Consider the following 18,228-nt stretch of genomic DNA (forward strand, 5'->3'; position numbering starts at 1 on the left):
AAGAGAGAGGGGAAGGGAGGGGGAGGCACTGGAAACGAGGGATGGAAGAAAGAGGGGAAGGGAGGGGAAGGGAGCTGGATAAAGGAGGATATTAAGTACTGGGACTGATTGGGGCAGCAGGGGTGGAAAGGAGGGAGAGTGAGAGAGTGTAGAAGGGGAGATATTGATGAATAAATAAATTAACATAGTGTGAGGGAATGAATTGAGAGGTTAGAGAGGAGTGAAAGACGGAGGAGGAGAGTGACAGGCAGCGACAGGCCCAGATTAGTGCCGTATTTCCTGGCCGCCGCCTGCGGGGGAGGGCTCCCCTGTGGATGTGCCAGTGGCGGCAGGCAGGGCGGAGGTGTGGATGGTATCTCCCCATGACTGATGGCATAGCAGGCTGGAGGTGATGGATCCCCCTACAGCGGAGCCCTGAACAGCAGCTGCCCAGAGTTAAATGAATCTGGGGCTTACGTTGAACGGCTTTTCCCCCGCCCTGGAGACCCATCCACAGCAAGCCTGTCAGTCCAGCCCCAGCCCCAACCCCAACCGTTCCTATACATTACCCTACAGTACACCCCCTAAGCCCCCTCAGCAGACAGTGTCCTCGCCAAAGTATTTTTACGGCCCAGCATCATTTTTCACGCTTTCCGCTCCGTGCCCCGAGGCAGGAGGGATAATTCAACACCTCCCAAAGAGATTTGACTTGAGCACGGCAGCACTAAATGAAATGAATCTGCCACAGGGCTGACGGCTGCTGCCTGCCACAGGGCTGACGGCTGCTGCCTGCCACAGGGCTGACGGCTGCTGCCTGCCACAGGGCTGAAGGAAAGCCTCTCAAAGAGACTAGAGGACAGAAGGAGAAATGGGAAGTGAAGCCAGGAAAAGAGAGGAGATATGGAGAGAGAGCAGAGAAATGATAGATGAAGGGAGAGTGCTAAATAAGAGAAAGGGACTGAAGACAGAGAGGATTGAAAAGGGGGGATTTATTGGGAGATGAGTTCCTATTAGATTTCATAATCGTCGCAGCAGCAATACCACTACATTAGTAACTCCACTGATCTACACAGTCTCTCTCTCTCTGGCGTGCTGTCATCTAGTGTACACCCCTCAGTCAGTTATCATGCCCGTGCCCTGTGGGCATTCACATGGACATTAATAGGTGTACTTTAATGCATACCCTTCACCACTAACCTACAGAGTGTGGGGTGTCACCCTGGGTCCTGGGGGCAAGATGGCTGGAGCAAAAGGGGCCGCTGTCACCCCTCACTCCCAGCATGGGGTCTAGTTACATCCCACACAGCAGAATGTATTTATAACCCTCCTCCTCCTCCTCCTCCTCTCCTCTTCCTCCATCTCTCACCTCTCAAGCATGTCTAACCTTCTCTCAACATTTGGGCAATGTTTCAGCAACCGTGATCTGGCGCTATAGGATAGGGCCCTGGGAGTGTGTCCAATCCGCCCCCTCTCTCCTTTCTTTCTCTCCCTCCCTCTTTCTCTCTCTCTACCTCTCCCTCTCTACCTCTACCGCTCCCTCTACCTCTCTCTCTCTCTCTCTCTCTCTCTCTCTCTACATCTCTCTCCCTCTACCTCTCTCTCTACCTTTACCTCTCTCTCTCTCTCTCTCTCTCTCTCTCTCTCTCTCTCTCTCTACCTTTACCCCTCTCTCTCTCTACCTTTACCCCTCTCTCTCTCTACCTTTACCCCTCTCTCTCTCTCTCTCTCTCTCTCTCTCTCTCTCTCTCTACCTTTACCCCTCTCTCTATCTCTGTCTGTCTGTCTGTCTGTCTGTCTGTCTGTCTGTCTGTCTGTCTGTCTGTCTGTCTGTCGTGAGGGAAAAAAGTATTTGAACCCCTGCTGATTTTGTACGTTTGCCCACTGACAAAGAAACGATCAGTCTATAATTTTAATGGTAGGTTTATTTGAACAGTGAGAGACAGAAAAACAACAAAAAAATCCAGAAAAACGCATGTGAAAAATTTTATGAATTGATTTGCATTTTAATGAGGGAAATAAGTATTTCACCCCCTCTCAATCAGAAAGATTTCTGGCTCCCAGGTGTCTTTTATACAGGTAACGAGCTGAGATTAGAAGCACACTCTTAAAGTGAGTGCTCCTAATCTCAGTTTGTTACCTGTATAAAAGACACCTGTCCACAGAAGCAATAAATCAATCAGATTCCAAACTCTCCACCATGGCCAAGACCAAAGAGCTCTCCAAGAATGTCAGGGGCAAGATTGTAGACCTACACAAGGCTGGAATGGGCTACAAGACCATCGCCAAGCAGCTTGGTGAGAAGATGACAACAGTTGGTGCGATTATTCGCATATGGAAGAAACACAAAATACCTGTCAATCTCCCTCGGCCTGGGGTTCCATGCAAGATCTCACCTCGTGGAGTTGCAATGATCATTAGAACGGTGAGGAATCAGCCCAGAACTACACAGAAGGATCTTGTCAATGATCTCAATGCAGCTGAGGCCATAGTCACCAAGTAAACAATTGGTAACACACTACGCCGTGAAGGACTGAAATCCAGCAGCGCCCGCAAGGTCCCCCTGCTCAAGAAAGCACATATACATGCCCGTCTGAAGTTTGCCAATGAACATCTGAATGATTCAGAGGAGAACTGGGTGAAAGTGTTGTGGTCAGATGAGACCAAAATGGAGCTCTTTGGCATCATCTCAACTCTCCGTGTTTGGAGGAGGCGGAATGCTGCCTATGACCCCAAGAACACCATCCCCACCGTCAAACATGGAGGTGGAAACATTATGCTTTGGGGGTGTTTTTTTGCTAAGTGGACAGGACAACTTCACCGCATCAAAGGGACGATGGACGGGGCCATGTACCGTCAAATCTTGGGTGAGAACCTCCTTCCCTCAGCCAGGGCATTGAAAATGAATGACAATGACCCAAAACACACGGCCAAGGCAACAAAGGAGTGGCTCAAGAAGAAGCACATTAAGGTCCTGGAGTGGCCTAGCCAGTCTCCAGACCTTAATCCCATAGAAAATCTGTGGAGGGAGCTGATGGTTCGAGTTGCCAAACGTCAGCCTTGAAACCTTAATGACTTGGAGAAGATCTGCAAAGAGGAGTGGGACAAAATCCCTCCTGAGATGTGTGCAAACCTGGTGGCCAACTACAAGAAACGTCTGACCTCTGTGATTGCCAACAAGGGTTTTGCCACCAAGTACAAAGTCATGTTTTGCAGAGGGGTCAAATACTTATTTCCCTCATTAAACTGCAAATCAATTGATAACATTTTTTACATGCGTTTTTCTGGATTTGTTTGTTGTTATTCTGTCTCTCACTGTTCAAATAAAGCTACCATTAAAATTATAGACTGATCATTTCTTTGTCAGTGGGCAAACGTACAAAATCAGCAGGGGATCAAATACTTTTTTTCCTCACTCTTCTCTCTCTCTCTCTCTCTGTCTGTCTGTCTGTCTGTCTGTCTGTCTGTCTGTCTGTCTGTCTGTCTGTCTGTCTGTCTGTCTGTCTGTCTGTCTGTCTGTCTGTCTGTCTGTCTGTCTGTCTGTCTGTCTGTCTCTGTGTCTGTGTCTGTGTCTGTGTCTGTGTCTGTGTCTGTGTCTGTGTCTGTGTCTGTGTCTGTGTCTGTGTCTGTGTCTGTGTCTGTGTCTGTGTCTGTGTCTGTGTCTGTGTCTGTGTCTGTGTCTGTGTTTGTGTTGTACTGCAGGTCTGGGCCCGTTTTGTATAGTTGGTTGTTTGCGTCCTACAAAGACTGCAGTGACACACCTTCCAGGAAAATGAGTTTTTCCCTTCAGAGAGGAATTATTCTCACTCGCACATGCACACACATACTCACTCACGTAAACATGCACACGCACACACATTCTTCATACCAATGTTGTAGAGGAGAGAGGCGGAGGAGGAGATACTCAGAATGAGAGAGAGAGTTTAAGGCCACAGTGGGTGAGGTGTACTGCTGCAGCCTCTTGATGTTCATGTCAAGCCTTCATAGGAACCAAATGAGAGCAGCACCATGATGCAAGCACAAGGAATGGCAATGAGTCCACTCCCTCATCTCTACTCTACCACCCTCACACACGTAGATAAATACACATCCTGTCTTCTTTCCAGCCTCGGACAGTTTTTCTTCGCTATGCTCATTTCCAGGGCATTTATCTATGAGATTGTTGACATATTTCCTCCCTTCTCCATTACCTAGTCAGACTTGACATACAGTGCATTCGGAAAGTATTCAGACCCCTTGACTTTTTCCACATTTTGTTAGGTTACAGCCTTATTCTAAAATTGATTAAATTGTTTTTTCCCCCCCTCATCAATCTACATACAATAACCTATAATGACAAAGCAAAAACAGGTTTTTAGATTTTTCCGCAAAAATTAAAAAATTTAAAACGGACATCACATTTACATAACTATTCAGACCCTTTACTCAGTACTTTGTTGAAGCACTTTAGGCAACGTTTACAGCCTCGAGTCTTCTTGGGTATAACGCTACAAGCTTGGCACACCTGTATTTGGGGAGTTTCTCCCATTCTTCTCTGCAGATCCTCTCAAGCTCTGTTAGGTTGGATGGGGAGCGTCGCTGCACAATTATCTTCAGGTCTCTCTAGAGATGTTCGATCAGGTTCAAATCCGGGCTCTGGCTGGGCCACTCAAGGACATTCAGAGACTTGTCCCGAAGCAACTTCTGTGTTTTCTTGGCTCTGTGCTTAGGGTTTTTGTCCTGTTGGATGGTGAACCTTCACCCCAGTCTAAGGTCCTGAGCACTCTGGAGCAGGTTTCCATCAAGGATCTCTCTGTACTTTGCTCCATTCATCTTTCGCTCGATCCTGGCTAGTCTCCCAGTCCCTGCCGCTAAAAAACATCCCCACAGCATGATGTTGCCACCAAGCTTCACCGTAGGGATGGTGCCAGGTTTCCTCCAGACGTGACGCTTGGCATTCAGGCCAAAGAGTTAAATCTTGGTTTCATCAGACCAGAGAATGTTGTTTCTCATGGTCTGAGAGTCCTTTAGGTGCCTTTTGACAAACTCCAAGCAGGCTGTCATGTGCCTTTTACTGAGGAGTGGCCTCCGTCTGGCCAGTCTACCATAAAGGCCTGATTGGTGGAGTGCTGCAGAGATGGTTGTCCTTCTGGAAGTTTCTCCCATCTCCACAGAGGAACTCTGGAGCTCTGTCAGAGTGACCATCAGGTTCTTGGTCACCTCCCTCACCAAGGCCCTTCTCCCCTGATTGCTCAGTTTGGCCGGGCGGCCAGCTCTAGGAAGAGTCTTGGTGGTTCCAAACTTCTTCCATTTAAGAATGATGGAGGCCATTGTGTTCTTGGGGACCTTCAATGCTGCAGACATTTTCTGTGCCTCGACACTATCCTGTCTCGGAGCTCTACGGATAATTCCTTCGAGCTCATGGCTTGGTTTTTGCTTTGACATGCACTGGCAACTGTGGGATCTTATATAGACAGGTGTGTGCCTTTCCAAATAATGTCCAATTAATTGAATTTACCACAGGTGGACTCGAATCAAGTTGTAGAAACATCTCAAGGATGTTCAATGGAAACAGGATGCACCGGAGCTCAATTTCAAGTCTCATAGCAAAGGGTCTGAATACTTATGTAAATAAGGTATTTCTGTTTATTTTTCTATACATTTCTAAAAAATGTCTAAACTTGTTTTCGCTTTGTCATTATGGGGTATTGTGTGTAGATTGATAAGGACACATTTTTATTTATATCCATTTTAGAATAAGGCTATAACGTAACAAAATGTGGGAGAAGTGAAGGGGTCTGAATACTTTCCGAATGCACTGTATGTGCGGTGGAGGATAATTTCACTCGCAAAAACGTTCCCTTTTTTCATTTTTCCTTTGGTGGAAAGAAATATGAACAGAGTGCTTTCCGAATGCACTGTATGTTCTCCTTCCCATTTACCAAAACAGATTTGATATATTTCTTCCCTTCCCCATTACCAAGTCAGACTTGACATATTTCTTCCCTTCCCCATTACCAAGTCAGACTTGACATATTTCCTCCCTTCCCCATTACCAAGTCAGATTTGACATATTTCCTCCCTTCCCCATTACCAAGTCAGACTTTATATATTTCCTCCCTTCCCATTACCAAGTCAGACTTGATATATTTCCTCCCTTCCCCATTACCAAGTCAGACTTGATATATTTCCTCCCTTCCCCATTACCAAGTCAGACTTGATATATTTCTTCCCTTCCCCATTACCAAGTCAGACTTGACATATTTCCTCCCTTCCCCATTACCAAGTCAGACTTGATATATTTCCTCCCTTCCCCATTACCAAGTCAGACTTGATATATTTCTTCCCTTCCCCATTACCAAGTCAGACTTGACATATTTCCTCCCTTCCCCATTACCAAGTCAGACTTGATATATTTCCTCCCTTCCCATTACCAAGTCAGACTTGACATATTTCCTCCCTTCCCCATTACCAAGTCAGACTTGACATATTTCCTCCCTTCCCCATTACCAAGTCAGACTTGATATATTTCCTCCCTTCCCCATTACCAAGTCAGACTTTATATATTTCTTCCCTTCCCCATTACCAAGTCAGACTTGATATATTTCCTCCCTTCCCCATTACCAAGTCAGACTTGATATATTTCCTCCCTTCCCCATTACCAAGTCAGACTTGATATATTTCTTCCCTGCCCCATTACCAAGTCAGACTTGACATATTTCCTCCCTTCCCCATTACCAAGTCAGACTTGATATATTTCCTCCCTTCCCCATTACCAAGTCAGACTTTATATATTTCCTCCCTTCCCCATTACCAAGTCAGACTTGACATATTTCCTCCCTTCCCCATTACCAAGTCAGACTTGACATATTTCCTCCCTTCCCCATTACCAAGTCAGACTTGATATATTTCCTCCCTTCCCCATTACCAAGTCAGACTTGACATATTTCCTCCCTTCCCCATTACCAAGTCAGACTTTATATATTTCCTCCCTTCCCCATTACCAAGTCAGACTTGACATATTTCCTCCCTTCCCCATTACCAAGTCAGACTTGACATATTTCCTCCCTTCCCCATTACCAAGTCAGACTTTATATATTTCTTCCCTTCCCCATTACCAAGTCAGACTTGACATATTTCCTCCCTTCCCCATTACCAAGTCAGACTTGACATATTTCCTCCCTTCCGCATTACCAAGTCAGACTTGACATATTTCCTCCCTTCCCCATTACCAAGTCAGACTTGACATATTTCCTCCCTTCCGCATTACCAAGTCAGACTTGACATATTTCCTCCCTTCCCCATTACCAAGTCAGACTTGACATATTTCCTCCCTTCCCCATTACCAAGTCAGACTTTATATATTTCTTCCCTTCCCCATTACCAAGTCAGACTTGACATATTTCCTCCCTTCCCCATTACCAAGTCAGACTTGACATATTTCCTCCCTTCCGCATTACCAAGTCAGATTTGATATATTTCCTCCCTTCCCCATTACCAAGTCAGACTTGACATATTTCCTCCCTTCCCCATTACCAAGTCAGACTTGATATATTTCCTCCCTTCCCCATTACCAAGTCAGACTTGACATATTTCCTCCCTTCCGCATTACCAAGTCAGACTTGACATATTTCTATCTGGGTTGAAGACAGATAAAGGGAATAACATTAACACTGATGGCCAGAGAGGGAAACATTACTGTAAACACACACAGACCTTGGGTCCTCATGGTTATGCAGGCAGTGTTAGCCAGAGAAGGCCATCTCATAAGAACAGTGTGTTTTATTAACTAGTGATGGTTGTGGACTCAGACGGAGAGGTAGAGACTTGTCTCTGTGTACAGGAGACTTGAGGGAGCCAATTTAAGAGTTTATTGAATTGGTAAGATGTTAATCCTAGATGTATTGACATGACTAAGTGGAGCTACACGCACACGCACTACATATCTCTGTTCATATCATCTCATCTCTGTAATTGATTTTATGTCTGTGCGTATGCTTTGGCATTTAGATCCATATGAGGTTAGATGATTACATTTTCTTTTTAAAAGATATCTTAAATTAATCCTTGAAACCTATAAGTCATTGAATTTGAGCCCAAACATAGGCAGGGTTAAGCCTGTCCAAGACCCAGGGTCCCAAATAGGCTAGTTTAGGGGCTAGTGCCCTGCAGTCTCAAGAATGCAAACACAGCCCTCATTCCTCTCCCCTAGCCCTTCTCACCCACAACTCCTCCACCCCAGTGGAATGCCGACGCCCCTCTTGCCCTCCTCTCGCCCCAGGGCAGCACTCAGCCTCTAATGGATGTTTTCCCTGACACCTTGGTGTGACTGACGTCAGACAGGCCTCTCTCTCCAACTTCTCTCATAAACCTCCCTGTTCTTCATCCCACCACCCAGTAGATACACAGACAGAATCATCCCACCACCCAGTAGATACACAGACAGAATCATCCCACCACCCAGTAGATACACAGACAGAATCATCCCACCACCCAGTAGATACACAGACAGAATCATCCCACCACCCAGTAGATACACAGACAGAATCATCCCACCACCCAGTAGATACACAGACATAATCATCCCACCACCCAGTAGATACACAGACAGAATCATCCCACCACCCAGTAGATACACAGACAGAATCATCCCACCACCCAGTAGATACACAGACAGAATCATCCCACCACCCAGTAGATAGACACAGACAGAATCATCCCACCACCCAGTAGATACACAGACAGAATCATCCCACCACCCAGTGGATACACAGACAGAATCATCCCACCACCCAGTAGATACACAGACAGAATCATCCCACCACCCAGTAGATACACAGACATAATCATCCCACCACCCAGTAGATACACAGACAGAATCATCCCACCACCCAGTAGATACACAGACATTTACATTTACATTTACGTCATTTAGCAGACGCTCTTATCCAGAGCGACTTACAAATAGGAGCATTCACCTTATAGCCAGTGGGATAACCACTTTACAATGTTGTTGTTTTTTGGGGGGGGGGGGTAGAAGGATTACTTTATCCTATCCCAGGTATTCCTTAAAGAGGTGGGGTTTCAAATGTCTCCGGAAGGTGGTGAGTGACTCCGCTGTCCTGGCGTCGTGAGGGAGCTTGTTCCACCATTGGGGTGCCAGAGCAGCGAACAGTTTTGACTGGGCTGAGCGGGAACTATGCTTCCGCAGAGGTAGGGGAGCCAGCAGGCCAGAGGTGGATGAACGCAGTGCCCTCGTTTGGGTGTAGGGACTGATCAGAGCCTGAAGGTACGGAGGTGCCGTTCCCCTCACAGCTCCGTAGGCAAGCACCATGGTCTTGTAGCAGATGCGAGCTTCAACTGGAAGCCAGTGGAGTGTGCGGAGGAGCGGGGTGACGTGAGAGAACTTGGGAAGGTTGAACACCAGACGGGCTGCGGCATTCTGGATGAGTTGTAGGGGTTTAATGGCACAGGCAGGGAGCCCAGCCAACAGCGAGTTGCAGTAATCCAGACGGGAGATGACAAGTGCCTGGATTAGGACCTGTGCCGCTTCCTGTGTAAGGCAGGGTCGTACTCTCCGAATGTTGTAGAGCATGAACCTACAGGATCGGGTCACCGCCTTGATGTTAGCAGAGAACGACAGGGTGTTGTCCAGGGTCACGCCAAGGCTCTTCGCACTCTGGGAGGAGGATACAACAGAGTTGTCAACCGTGATGGCGAGATCATGGAACGGGCAGTCCTTCCCCGGGAGGAAGAGCAGCTCCGTCTTGCCGAGGTTCAGCTTGAGGTGGTGATCCGTCATCCATACTGATATGTCTGCCAGACATGCAGAGATGCGATTCGCCACCTGGTTATCAGAAGGGGGAAAGGAGAAGATTAGTTGTGTGTCGTCAGCGTAGCAATGATAGGAGAGGCCATGTGAGGATATGACAGAGCCAAGTGACTTGGTGTATAGTGAGAATAGGAGAGGGCCTAGAACTGAGCCCTGGGGGACACCAGTGGTGAGAGCACGTGGTGCGGAGACAGCTTCTCGCCACGCCACTTGGTAGGAGCGACCGGTCAGGTAGGACGCGATCCAGGAGTGAGCCGCGCCGGAGATGCCCAGCTCGGAGAGGGTGGAGAGGAGGATCTGATGGTTCACAGTATCAAAGGCAGCAGACAGGTCTAGAAGGACAAGAGCAAAGGAGAGAGAGTTAGCTTTAGCAGTGCGGAGAGCCTCTGTGACACAGAGAAGAGCAGTCTCAGTTGAATGACCAGTCTTGAAACCTGACTGGTTTGGATCAAGAAGGTCATTCTGAGAGAGATAGCAAGAGAGTTGGCTAAAGACGGAATCATCCCACCACCCAGTAGATACACAGACAGAATCATCCCACCACCAGTAGATAGACACAGACAGAATCATCCCACCACCCAGTAGATACACAGACAGAATCATCCCACCACCCAGTAGATACACAGACAGAATCATCCCACCACCCAGTAGATAGACACAGACAGAATCATCCCACCACCCAGTAGATACACAGACAGAATCATCCCACCACCCAGTAGATACACAGACAGAATCATCTCACCACCCAGTAGATAGACAGACAGAATCATCCCACCACCCAGTAGATAGACACAGACAGAATCATCCCACCACCCAGTAGATAGACACAGACAGAATCATCCCACCACCAGTAGATAGACACAGACAGAATCATCCCACCACCCAGTAGATAGACACAGACAGAATCATCCCACCACCCAGTAGATAGACAGAATCATCCCACCACCCAGTAGATAGACACAGACAGAATCATCCCACCACCCAGTAGATAGACACAGACAGAATCATCCCACCACCCAGTAGATAGACACAGACAGATTCATCCCACCACCCAGTAGATAGACACAGACATAATCAACCCACCACCCAGGTGTTGCATTAGCTTTCAGAAATCTGCATTTTTAAAACAGACCATCCCCCATTTTGTTGTTGTTGCAAAATGATAATTGGCCATCATATTTCTAATGTTGATCATAGAAAGAATGTAGCCAGCTACATTTCCAAATATTTTGCTTGAAATTAAGCTTGCATTTACATTTTATACCGGAGAAAAACTACACGGAGGAAATTACCCGCTGGTGATCCAATGACAAGAGCAAATATACTTCATCCGAGTGGAGAAGTGCAACTAAAGCATGAAATGAGTCCTTTTACATCATGATTTGGGGAGCGAACCCTGACTGAAGCTGAGCAGCATTTACAATAACAAGCATTTTAGATTTGCGTTTACAAAACGCAGAAAGATAAAGAATCCTGAGTTAACGCGACCCATGCAGGCAGGCAGCCTGAGTTAACGCGACCCATGCAGGCAGGCAGCCTGAGTTAACGCGACCCATGCAGGCAGGCAGCCTGAGTTAACGCGACCCATGCAGGCAGGCAGCCTGAGTTAACGCGACCCATAAAGGCAGGCAGCCTGAGTTAACGCGACCCATGCAGGCAGGCAGCCTGAGTTAACGCGACCCATGCAGGCAGGCAGCCTGAGTTAACGCGACCCATGCAGGCAGGCAGCCTGAGTTAACGCGACCCATGCAGGCAGGCAGCCATACTCTCACACTGCTAGGGCTCTGAATGAATGCCCCGTCCCAAGAATCCAAACATGTCCAAGATCACGGACACACCCACACATGTCAATCATTCCCAGGGCCCTACCCCACACATGTCAATCATTCCCAGGGCCCTACCCCGCACATGTCAATCATTCCCAGGGCCCTACCCCACACATGTCAGTCATTCCCAGGGCCCTACCCCACACATGTCAGTCATTCCCAGGGCCCTACCCCACACATGTCAGTCATTCTCAGGGCCCTACCCCACACATGTCAATCATTCCCAGGGCCCTACCCCACACATGTCAGTCATTCCCAGGGCCCTACCCCACACATGTCAGTCATTCTCAGGGCCCTACCCCACACATGTCAGTCATTCTCAGGGCCCTACCCCACACATGTCAGTCATTCCCAGGGCCCTACCCCACGCATGTCAGTCATTCCCAGGGTGATGGTAGTATAAAGGACACTTGTGCCATCTTGCACTTTTGCATGAGCTGAATGTCCATGTCATGTATTACCACTAGGTAATGACTGTGTTTATGGAGTGTGTTCTCGGGATGTGTGAGGCTGGAAAAGAGGTCAGCACCTGGGCATGAAGGTGGGGGACTGTGGGTATAGGAGGAGTGGGCAGTACTGGGCGGTTTACAGTGGAACAAGGCGCCGCAAGAATGGAGAGGAGATCTGTGCTGGGATGTTTAGACTCTATGATATTATGGCAATATTATGGGGAGAAATTGTAATATTTAACTGTTCTTTCTTGGGATGGGATGTTTAGACTGTATGATGTTATGGTAATATTATGAGGCCAAATTGTAATATGGAACTGTTCTTTCCCCATCTGATACAGTCATAGCAAACAGGGAATGTTCTTTCCTAACACATTGTTCCTTTCTCTTTCCCCTCCCTCTCTCTCTTGCTCTGTCTATCCACATCTTCCTTTCTCTTTCCCTCACTTCCTCTTTTCACAGATTCGCTACATTTCTCAGACGCAAGGTTTGCCCGGGGAGCATCTGTTGAATGTGGGGTCAAAGACGGCACGGTTCTTCTGCAGGGAGTCTGACTCCCCCTACGCAGCATGGCGATTGAAGGTAAGAAGGACCCCTGAGCCCAAAATACATCCCCAACAGAACCCCCCCCAGCACCCTCTCTCAACCATTCCATACACCGACCCCCTCCTCTTTGCTCGTCTCCACCAAAACACACACTCCTCTTAGCCCAGCACCGAAAACAAACCTTGGTATTATCTCTGACACCATCACCAAACATTCTCCCCTCCCTCTCAGCAAACAGTCACTACTCCCACCACACACCAGAGAGGAAAATCCCCACACAAGCATCCTCTCTTTTTCACTGCTTGAACAAACTCTTGAGATAAAGGCTGAAGGGATAAACCAAATCCTTCTTTCACTCCCTCTCTCTCTCTCTTGCTCTCCCTCTCTCTCCCTCTCGCTCTCTCTCTCTCTCCCTCTCGCTCTCTCTCTCGCTCTCTCTCGCTCTCCCTCTCTCTCGCTCTCTCTCGCTCTCCCTCGCTCTCTCGCTCTCGCTCTCTCTCTCCCTCTCCCTCTCTCTCTCTCTCCCTCTCTCGCTCGCTCTCTCTCCCTCTCCCTCTCTCTCGCTCGCTCTCTCTCCCTTTCTCTCTCTCTTTCCCCCTTTCTCCAGTCGACTGATGAGCATGAGACCGAGACAGGGATGAAATCAAAGGAAGCAAGGAAGTACATATTCAGCTGTTTGGATGACATAGTGCACGTAAGTCTTGTTCCACAGGATGTGCACACCTTCAGCTGTTCCAACTAGAACTCAGGAAGCTCATGGTCAGGTGGTTAGATGATATAGAGCAGTAGGTCTGAGAGAGAGGAAGTTCACCTTCAGCTGTTTGACTGAATAAGCTAGAGCATGTACGTACACCTCATTGCTGGAAAAAACCCATTCTCACATCTCTAGTCATATGCTAAGTGACATGCTAAGGTTCAGCACCGAACACTTAGTTTGAAAGTCAAGCCTTGGGTGAAACCACAGCTGGAAATTCCCTTACAATGAGATCATGGGTTGGAAATGTCCCTGCTGATGTTTTTACGAGATGGGGGTGATGTAGAATGCTGTAGATATGTAGAGACGGGGGTGATGTAGATATGTAGAGACGGGGGTGATGTAGAATGCTGTAGATATGTAGAGACGGGGGTGATATAGATATGTAGAGACGGGTGATGTAGAATGCTGTAGATATGTAGAGATGGGGGTGATGTAGATATGAAGAGACATGGGTGATGTAGATATGTAGAGACGGGGGTGATGTAGAATGCTGTAGATATGTAGAGACGGGGGTGATGTAGATATGTAGAGACGGGGGTGATGTAGAATGCTGTAGATATGTAGAGACATGGGGGTGATGTAGAATGATGTAGATATGTAGAGACGGGGGTGATGTAGATATGTAGAGACAGGGGTGATGTCGATTTGTGGAGACGGGTGTAATGTAGAGACGGGGGTGATGTAGAATGCTGTAGATATGTAGAGACATGTGGGTGATGTAGAATGCTGTAGATATGTAGAGACATGGGTGATGTAGATTTGTGGAGACGGGTGTAATGTAGAGACGGGGGTGATGTAGAATGCTGTAGATATGTAGAGACATGTGGGTGATGTAGAATGCTGTAGATATGTAGAGACGGGGGTGATGTAGATATGTAGAGACGGGGGTGATGTAGAATGCTGTAGATATGTAGAGACGGGGGTGATGTAGAATGCTGTAGATATGTAGAGACGGGGGTGGTGAGATATGTAGAGACGGGGTGATGTAGAATGCTGTAGATATGTAGAGACATGGGGGGTGATGTAGAATGCTGTAGATATGTAGAGACATGGGGGGGTGATGTAGAATGCTGTAGATATGTAGAGACGGGTGGTGTAGAATGCTGTAGATATGTAGAGACATGGGGGGGTGATGTAGAATGCTGTAGATATGTAGAGACATGGGGGGGTGATGTAGAATGCTGTAGATATGTAGAGACGGGTGGTGTAGAATGCTGTAGATATGTAGAGACATGGGGGGGTGATGTAGAATGCTGTAGATATGTAGAGACATGGGGGGGTGATGTAGAATGCTGTAGATATGTAGAGACATGGGGTGTTGTAGAATGCTGTAGATATGTAGAGACATGGGGGGGTGATGTAGAATGCTGTAGATATGTGGAGACGGGTGTAATGTAGAGACGGGGGTGATGTAGATTTGTGGAGACGGGGGTAATGTAGAGATGGGGGTGATGTAGATATGTAGAGACGGGGGTGATGTAGAATGCTGTAGATATGTAGAGACTGGGTAATGTAGAATGCTGTAGATATGAAGAGACAGGGGGATGATGTAGATATGAAGAGACAGGGGGGGATGATGTAGATATGAAGAGACGGGGGATGATGTGGATATGAAGAGACAGGGGGATGATGTAGATATGAAGAGACAGGGGGGGTGATGTAGATATGAAGAGACGGGGGTGATGTAGATATGAAGAGACGGGGGGTGATGTAGATATGAAGAGACGGGGGGCGATGATGTAGATATGAAGAGACGGGGGATGATGTAGATATGAAGAGACAGGGGGATGATGTAGATATGAAGAGACGGGGGGGTGATGTAGATATGAAGAGACGGGGGGCGATGATGTAGATATGAAGACAGGGGGGATGATGTAGATATGAAGAGACGGGGGGGATGATGTAGATATGAAGAGACGGGGGGGATGATGTAGATATGAAGAGACGGGGGATGATGTAGATATGAAGAGACGGGGGGGGTGATGTAGATATGAAGAGACAGGGGGATGATGTAGAGATGAAGAGACGGGGGATGATGTAGATATGAAGAGACGGGGGGGGTGATGTAGATATGAAGAGACAGGGGGATGATGTAGAGATGAAGAGACGGGGGATGATGTAGATATGAAGAGACGGGGGATGATGTAGATATGAAGAGACAGGGGGTGTGATGTAGATATGGAAAATGCCTCATCGTTCTCAAGTTACTCTTATCACAATGGTTGGTTTGATGTTTTTACTTTTGATAAACTTATGCAAAATGTCTGGTATTTTTAACATTGGAAACAGGTCTAACGATTAATCCAGTTTAGCATAGTGACTGTTTATGCTGTCTATCCCCTTAATCAAGTCTCCCTTGACTTGTAAAGTGGATTTAACATCTCTTTAAGACTTTACAAATTAAAATGGGTAAAACTCACTACATTAAGAGGAATGAAAAGTTGTAACACTTGACCCGGTCTCTCCTCTTGATTTGTAAAGCCGAGTTAAAACCTCCCTGAGATTCTCCAGATCAAATAGACACAAAATTTGGGAAAGATGACAGATGAGATCAGTTCTCCTGAGCACTGACCTGCCTCTCTCTCCCAGGTGAACTTGGTGATGAATCTGGAAGGTAGCGACCTGTTGGCAGAGAAGGTGGACCGGAGAGAGTTTGTAGGCCTGCTGAAGAGGATGTTGTTGATCGATGCGGAGAAGAGGATCGCCCCTGCTGAGGCTCTCAGCCACTCCTTTATGACCATGCAACACCTGCTCGACTTCCCCCATAGCAACCAGTGAGTTTTCCCCACTGGCTTTCATACGGGTTGTCCTTTTCGTAAAGAAGAGACATGATGAAACATTTAGTTATTTGTAAAAGGGGGGACAAGCATAAATAATAGCTGGGGCCTGCTGGACTGTAATGAAAATAACTCCAACCTCCTCCTTTCCTCTCTTCATCTCAGTGTCAAATCATGTTTCCACATCATGGACGTAACCCGGTCTCGTCCCGGTCCTTACGACACGCTCAGCCGGAACAAGGCCCCCTTCATCAGACCGGTGACCACGACCACCACCACGGTTAATCTGACAGGGCCCTTCAGCAAGATGGCCGCCATCCACAATCAAGTAAGCAGCTCCACCACATCAACACAGTAGCTGTCACCTGGAGGGAGGCATTTCTATATGTTGGGCTATACATCTGTATGAATAGACTGCTGTATGACAATGTACCACTGCTATAGCTGTTAGACTATATTAGATTTGAATGGAGACAGTTTTATCAGACAAGGTTTTCCATTTGAGAAACAGCTAGACCAAGGCGTGTTGTTTTCCCATGACCTAGACCTCCAGGTGGTCAGAGTGGATGACATGGAGCTTTATTGTCCCCTTCTTCCTCACGTGGGACTGTTGCCGTTCACCTTGTTTGCATCGTTCCCTGTTACGCTGATGCTCCGTTGTCGTGGCAACACCGTGACGTCATGAAGGCGACGTCATGGCAACAGCGCGGGTGTGTGGGCTCAACTGGCCTCACTGTCATGTTTTTCACTTTGTTATTCTAAATCCCAACGAGCTATTTCTGGAAATACAAGTCATTCATTGTCAATACACTAGAAGTCAATTTGAGTTTTAGTACAATGTGAATGTGATAGCGTCTGAACTTCATATACCACAAGCACAAATTTAAGCCCAATTGAATCAAGTTGATGTATCAACACACCATCCATAATTCTAGTACATTTGTGTTCAGAATTTACCCTTGGGGGAATAACAGAATGGGTGGTCACAAGTGAAGCCTTGCATGCGTAAAACGCATCTGCTCTGATTGGGTGTTTACATGGAGGTTAACTTCTCCTTCCAATTCCTTCCAGTTACAGGAAGTATTTGGTGGAAAAATGTACCAGATCTCCCAGTATTAGCCTCTCAAAGTGTGCTTTGTGTTGACTGTCATGTGTATGGAGGGCCAGGCCCGGTTCTATGTGTGGACTTTTTTATTGGAATCTGACCAGACATTTGATCACGTTGGACTCAGCCCAGGCCTAATTCCCTGTATTCAATATTGTAGGCCAGGCACCTCTGAACCACAGGCACAGGCTTCTGCTCTGTTCTTTGTTTATTCATAAAGTGTCCCAGAGTAGGACTGCTGATCTAGGATCAGTTTTGCCTTTTAAAACATAATTAATAAGATTATATGGACAGATCCTAAATCAGCACTCTTACTCTGAGATGCTTGGTGCATACGGCCCCTGCTGTTTGGCTCAGACTCCAGAAAGGCAGGTCGCCATCTACTGGGGATGTGAGGGTAATGCGGATTAAATGTTGGAATTTGTCACAAGACTTACAGTAGGAGAGGTAATGTTTTTTTTTTTTTTTTCTTGTCTCAGAAACACACCTTGAGGCCACAATTCCCCTTCTATGTTGTGCTGATGAAATCCCTGTTGATAGACATTCTCTGTTTGTGTTGTTCTAACCCATTAGCTTCTGTAGTAGATGTCAGGGTGCTCATGTCTCTGTGTTTATCTTCAGGCTTTAGCCCCCTCTGCCCCCTCAGTGATGCACCCTGGGATACCGCTCCAAACAGGAAATGGCCAGTTTGGCTGCAGCGACTCATTTCAACAAGCGCTCATCCTGTGCCCCCCAACGATGCAGGGTATGACTTCTTAATCTTTCTCTCTTTCTCCCCCCCTCCTCTCTCCTCCTCTCTCTTTCTCCCCCCCTCCTCTCTCTTTCTTCCCTCCTTTCCATCCACCTCTCTGTAGCCAAATCTACTGACTTGGACTTACTGTGGAACACATATTTCCCTTTTCGGTCCTCCAGGAATCCCCACCAACACGGCCAAGCCACAGGGCTACTCCGTACGCATGGAGACTGCTGTGCCTCTGGTCA

General features: G+C 47.2%; 1 protein-coding gene across 3 annotated transcripts in view; it reads left to right on the forward strand.

Moving 5' to 3' along the window:
• Positions 1-18,228, forward strand: part of LOC311120757 (homeodomain-interacting protein kinase 3-like) — a 77,010-nt gene that overhangs the window by 53,639 nt on the left and 5,143 nt on the right. For 2 of the 3 annotated variants that reach the window (XM_084195332.1, XM_084195331.1), the window contains exons 4-9: positions 12,525-12,644; positions 13,216-13,302; positions 15,955-16,139; positions 16,308-16,470; positions 17,869-17,992; positions 18,160-18,228. The exon at positions 18,160-18,228 is cut by the window's right edge and continues 53 nt beyond it. In XM_084195332.1, the coding sequence (XP_084051458.1) occupies positions 12,525-12,644; positions 13,216-13,302; positions 15,955-16,139; positions 16,308-16,470; positions 17,869-17,992; positions 18,160-18,228 (748 nt within the window). Of the gene's footprint in view, positions 1-12,524; positions 12,645-13,215; positions 13,303-15,954; positions 16,140-16,307; positions 16,471-17,868; positions 17,993-18,101 lie in introns of all 3 variants that reach the window. The other variant, XM_084195330.1, reaches the window with a different exon arrangement.

The sequence above is a fragment of the Coregonus lavaretus genome (assembly GCF_964263955.1).
Source record: "Coregonus lavaretus genome assembly, contig: HAP1_SCAFFOLD_431, whole genome shotgun sequence".
In the NCBI taxonomy this organism is placed as follows: Eukaryota; Metazoa; Chordata; class Actinopteri; order Salmoniformes; family Salmonidae; genus Coregonus; species Coregonus lavaretus.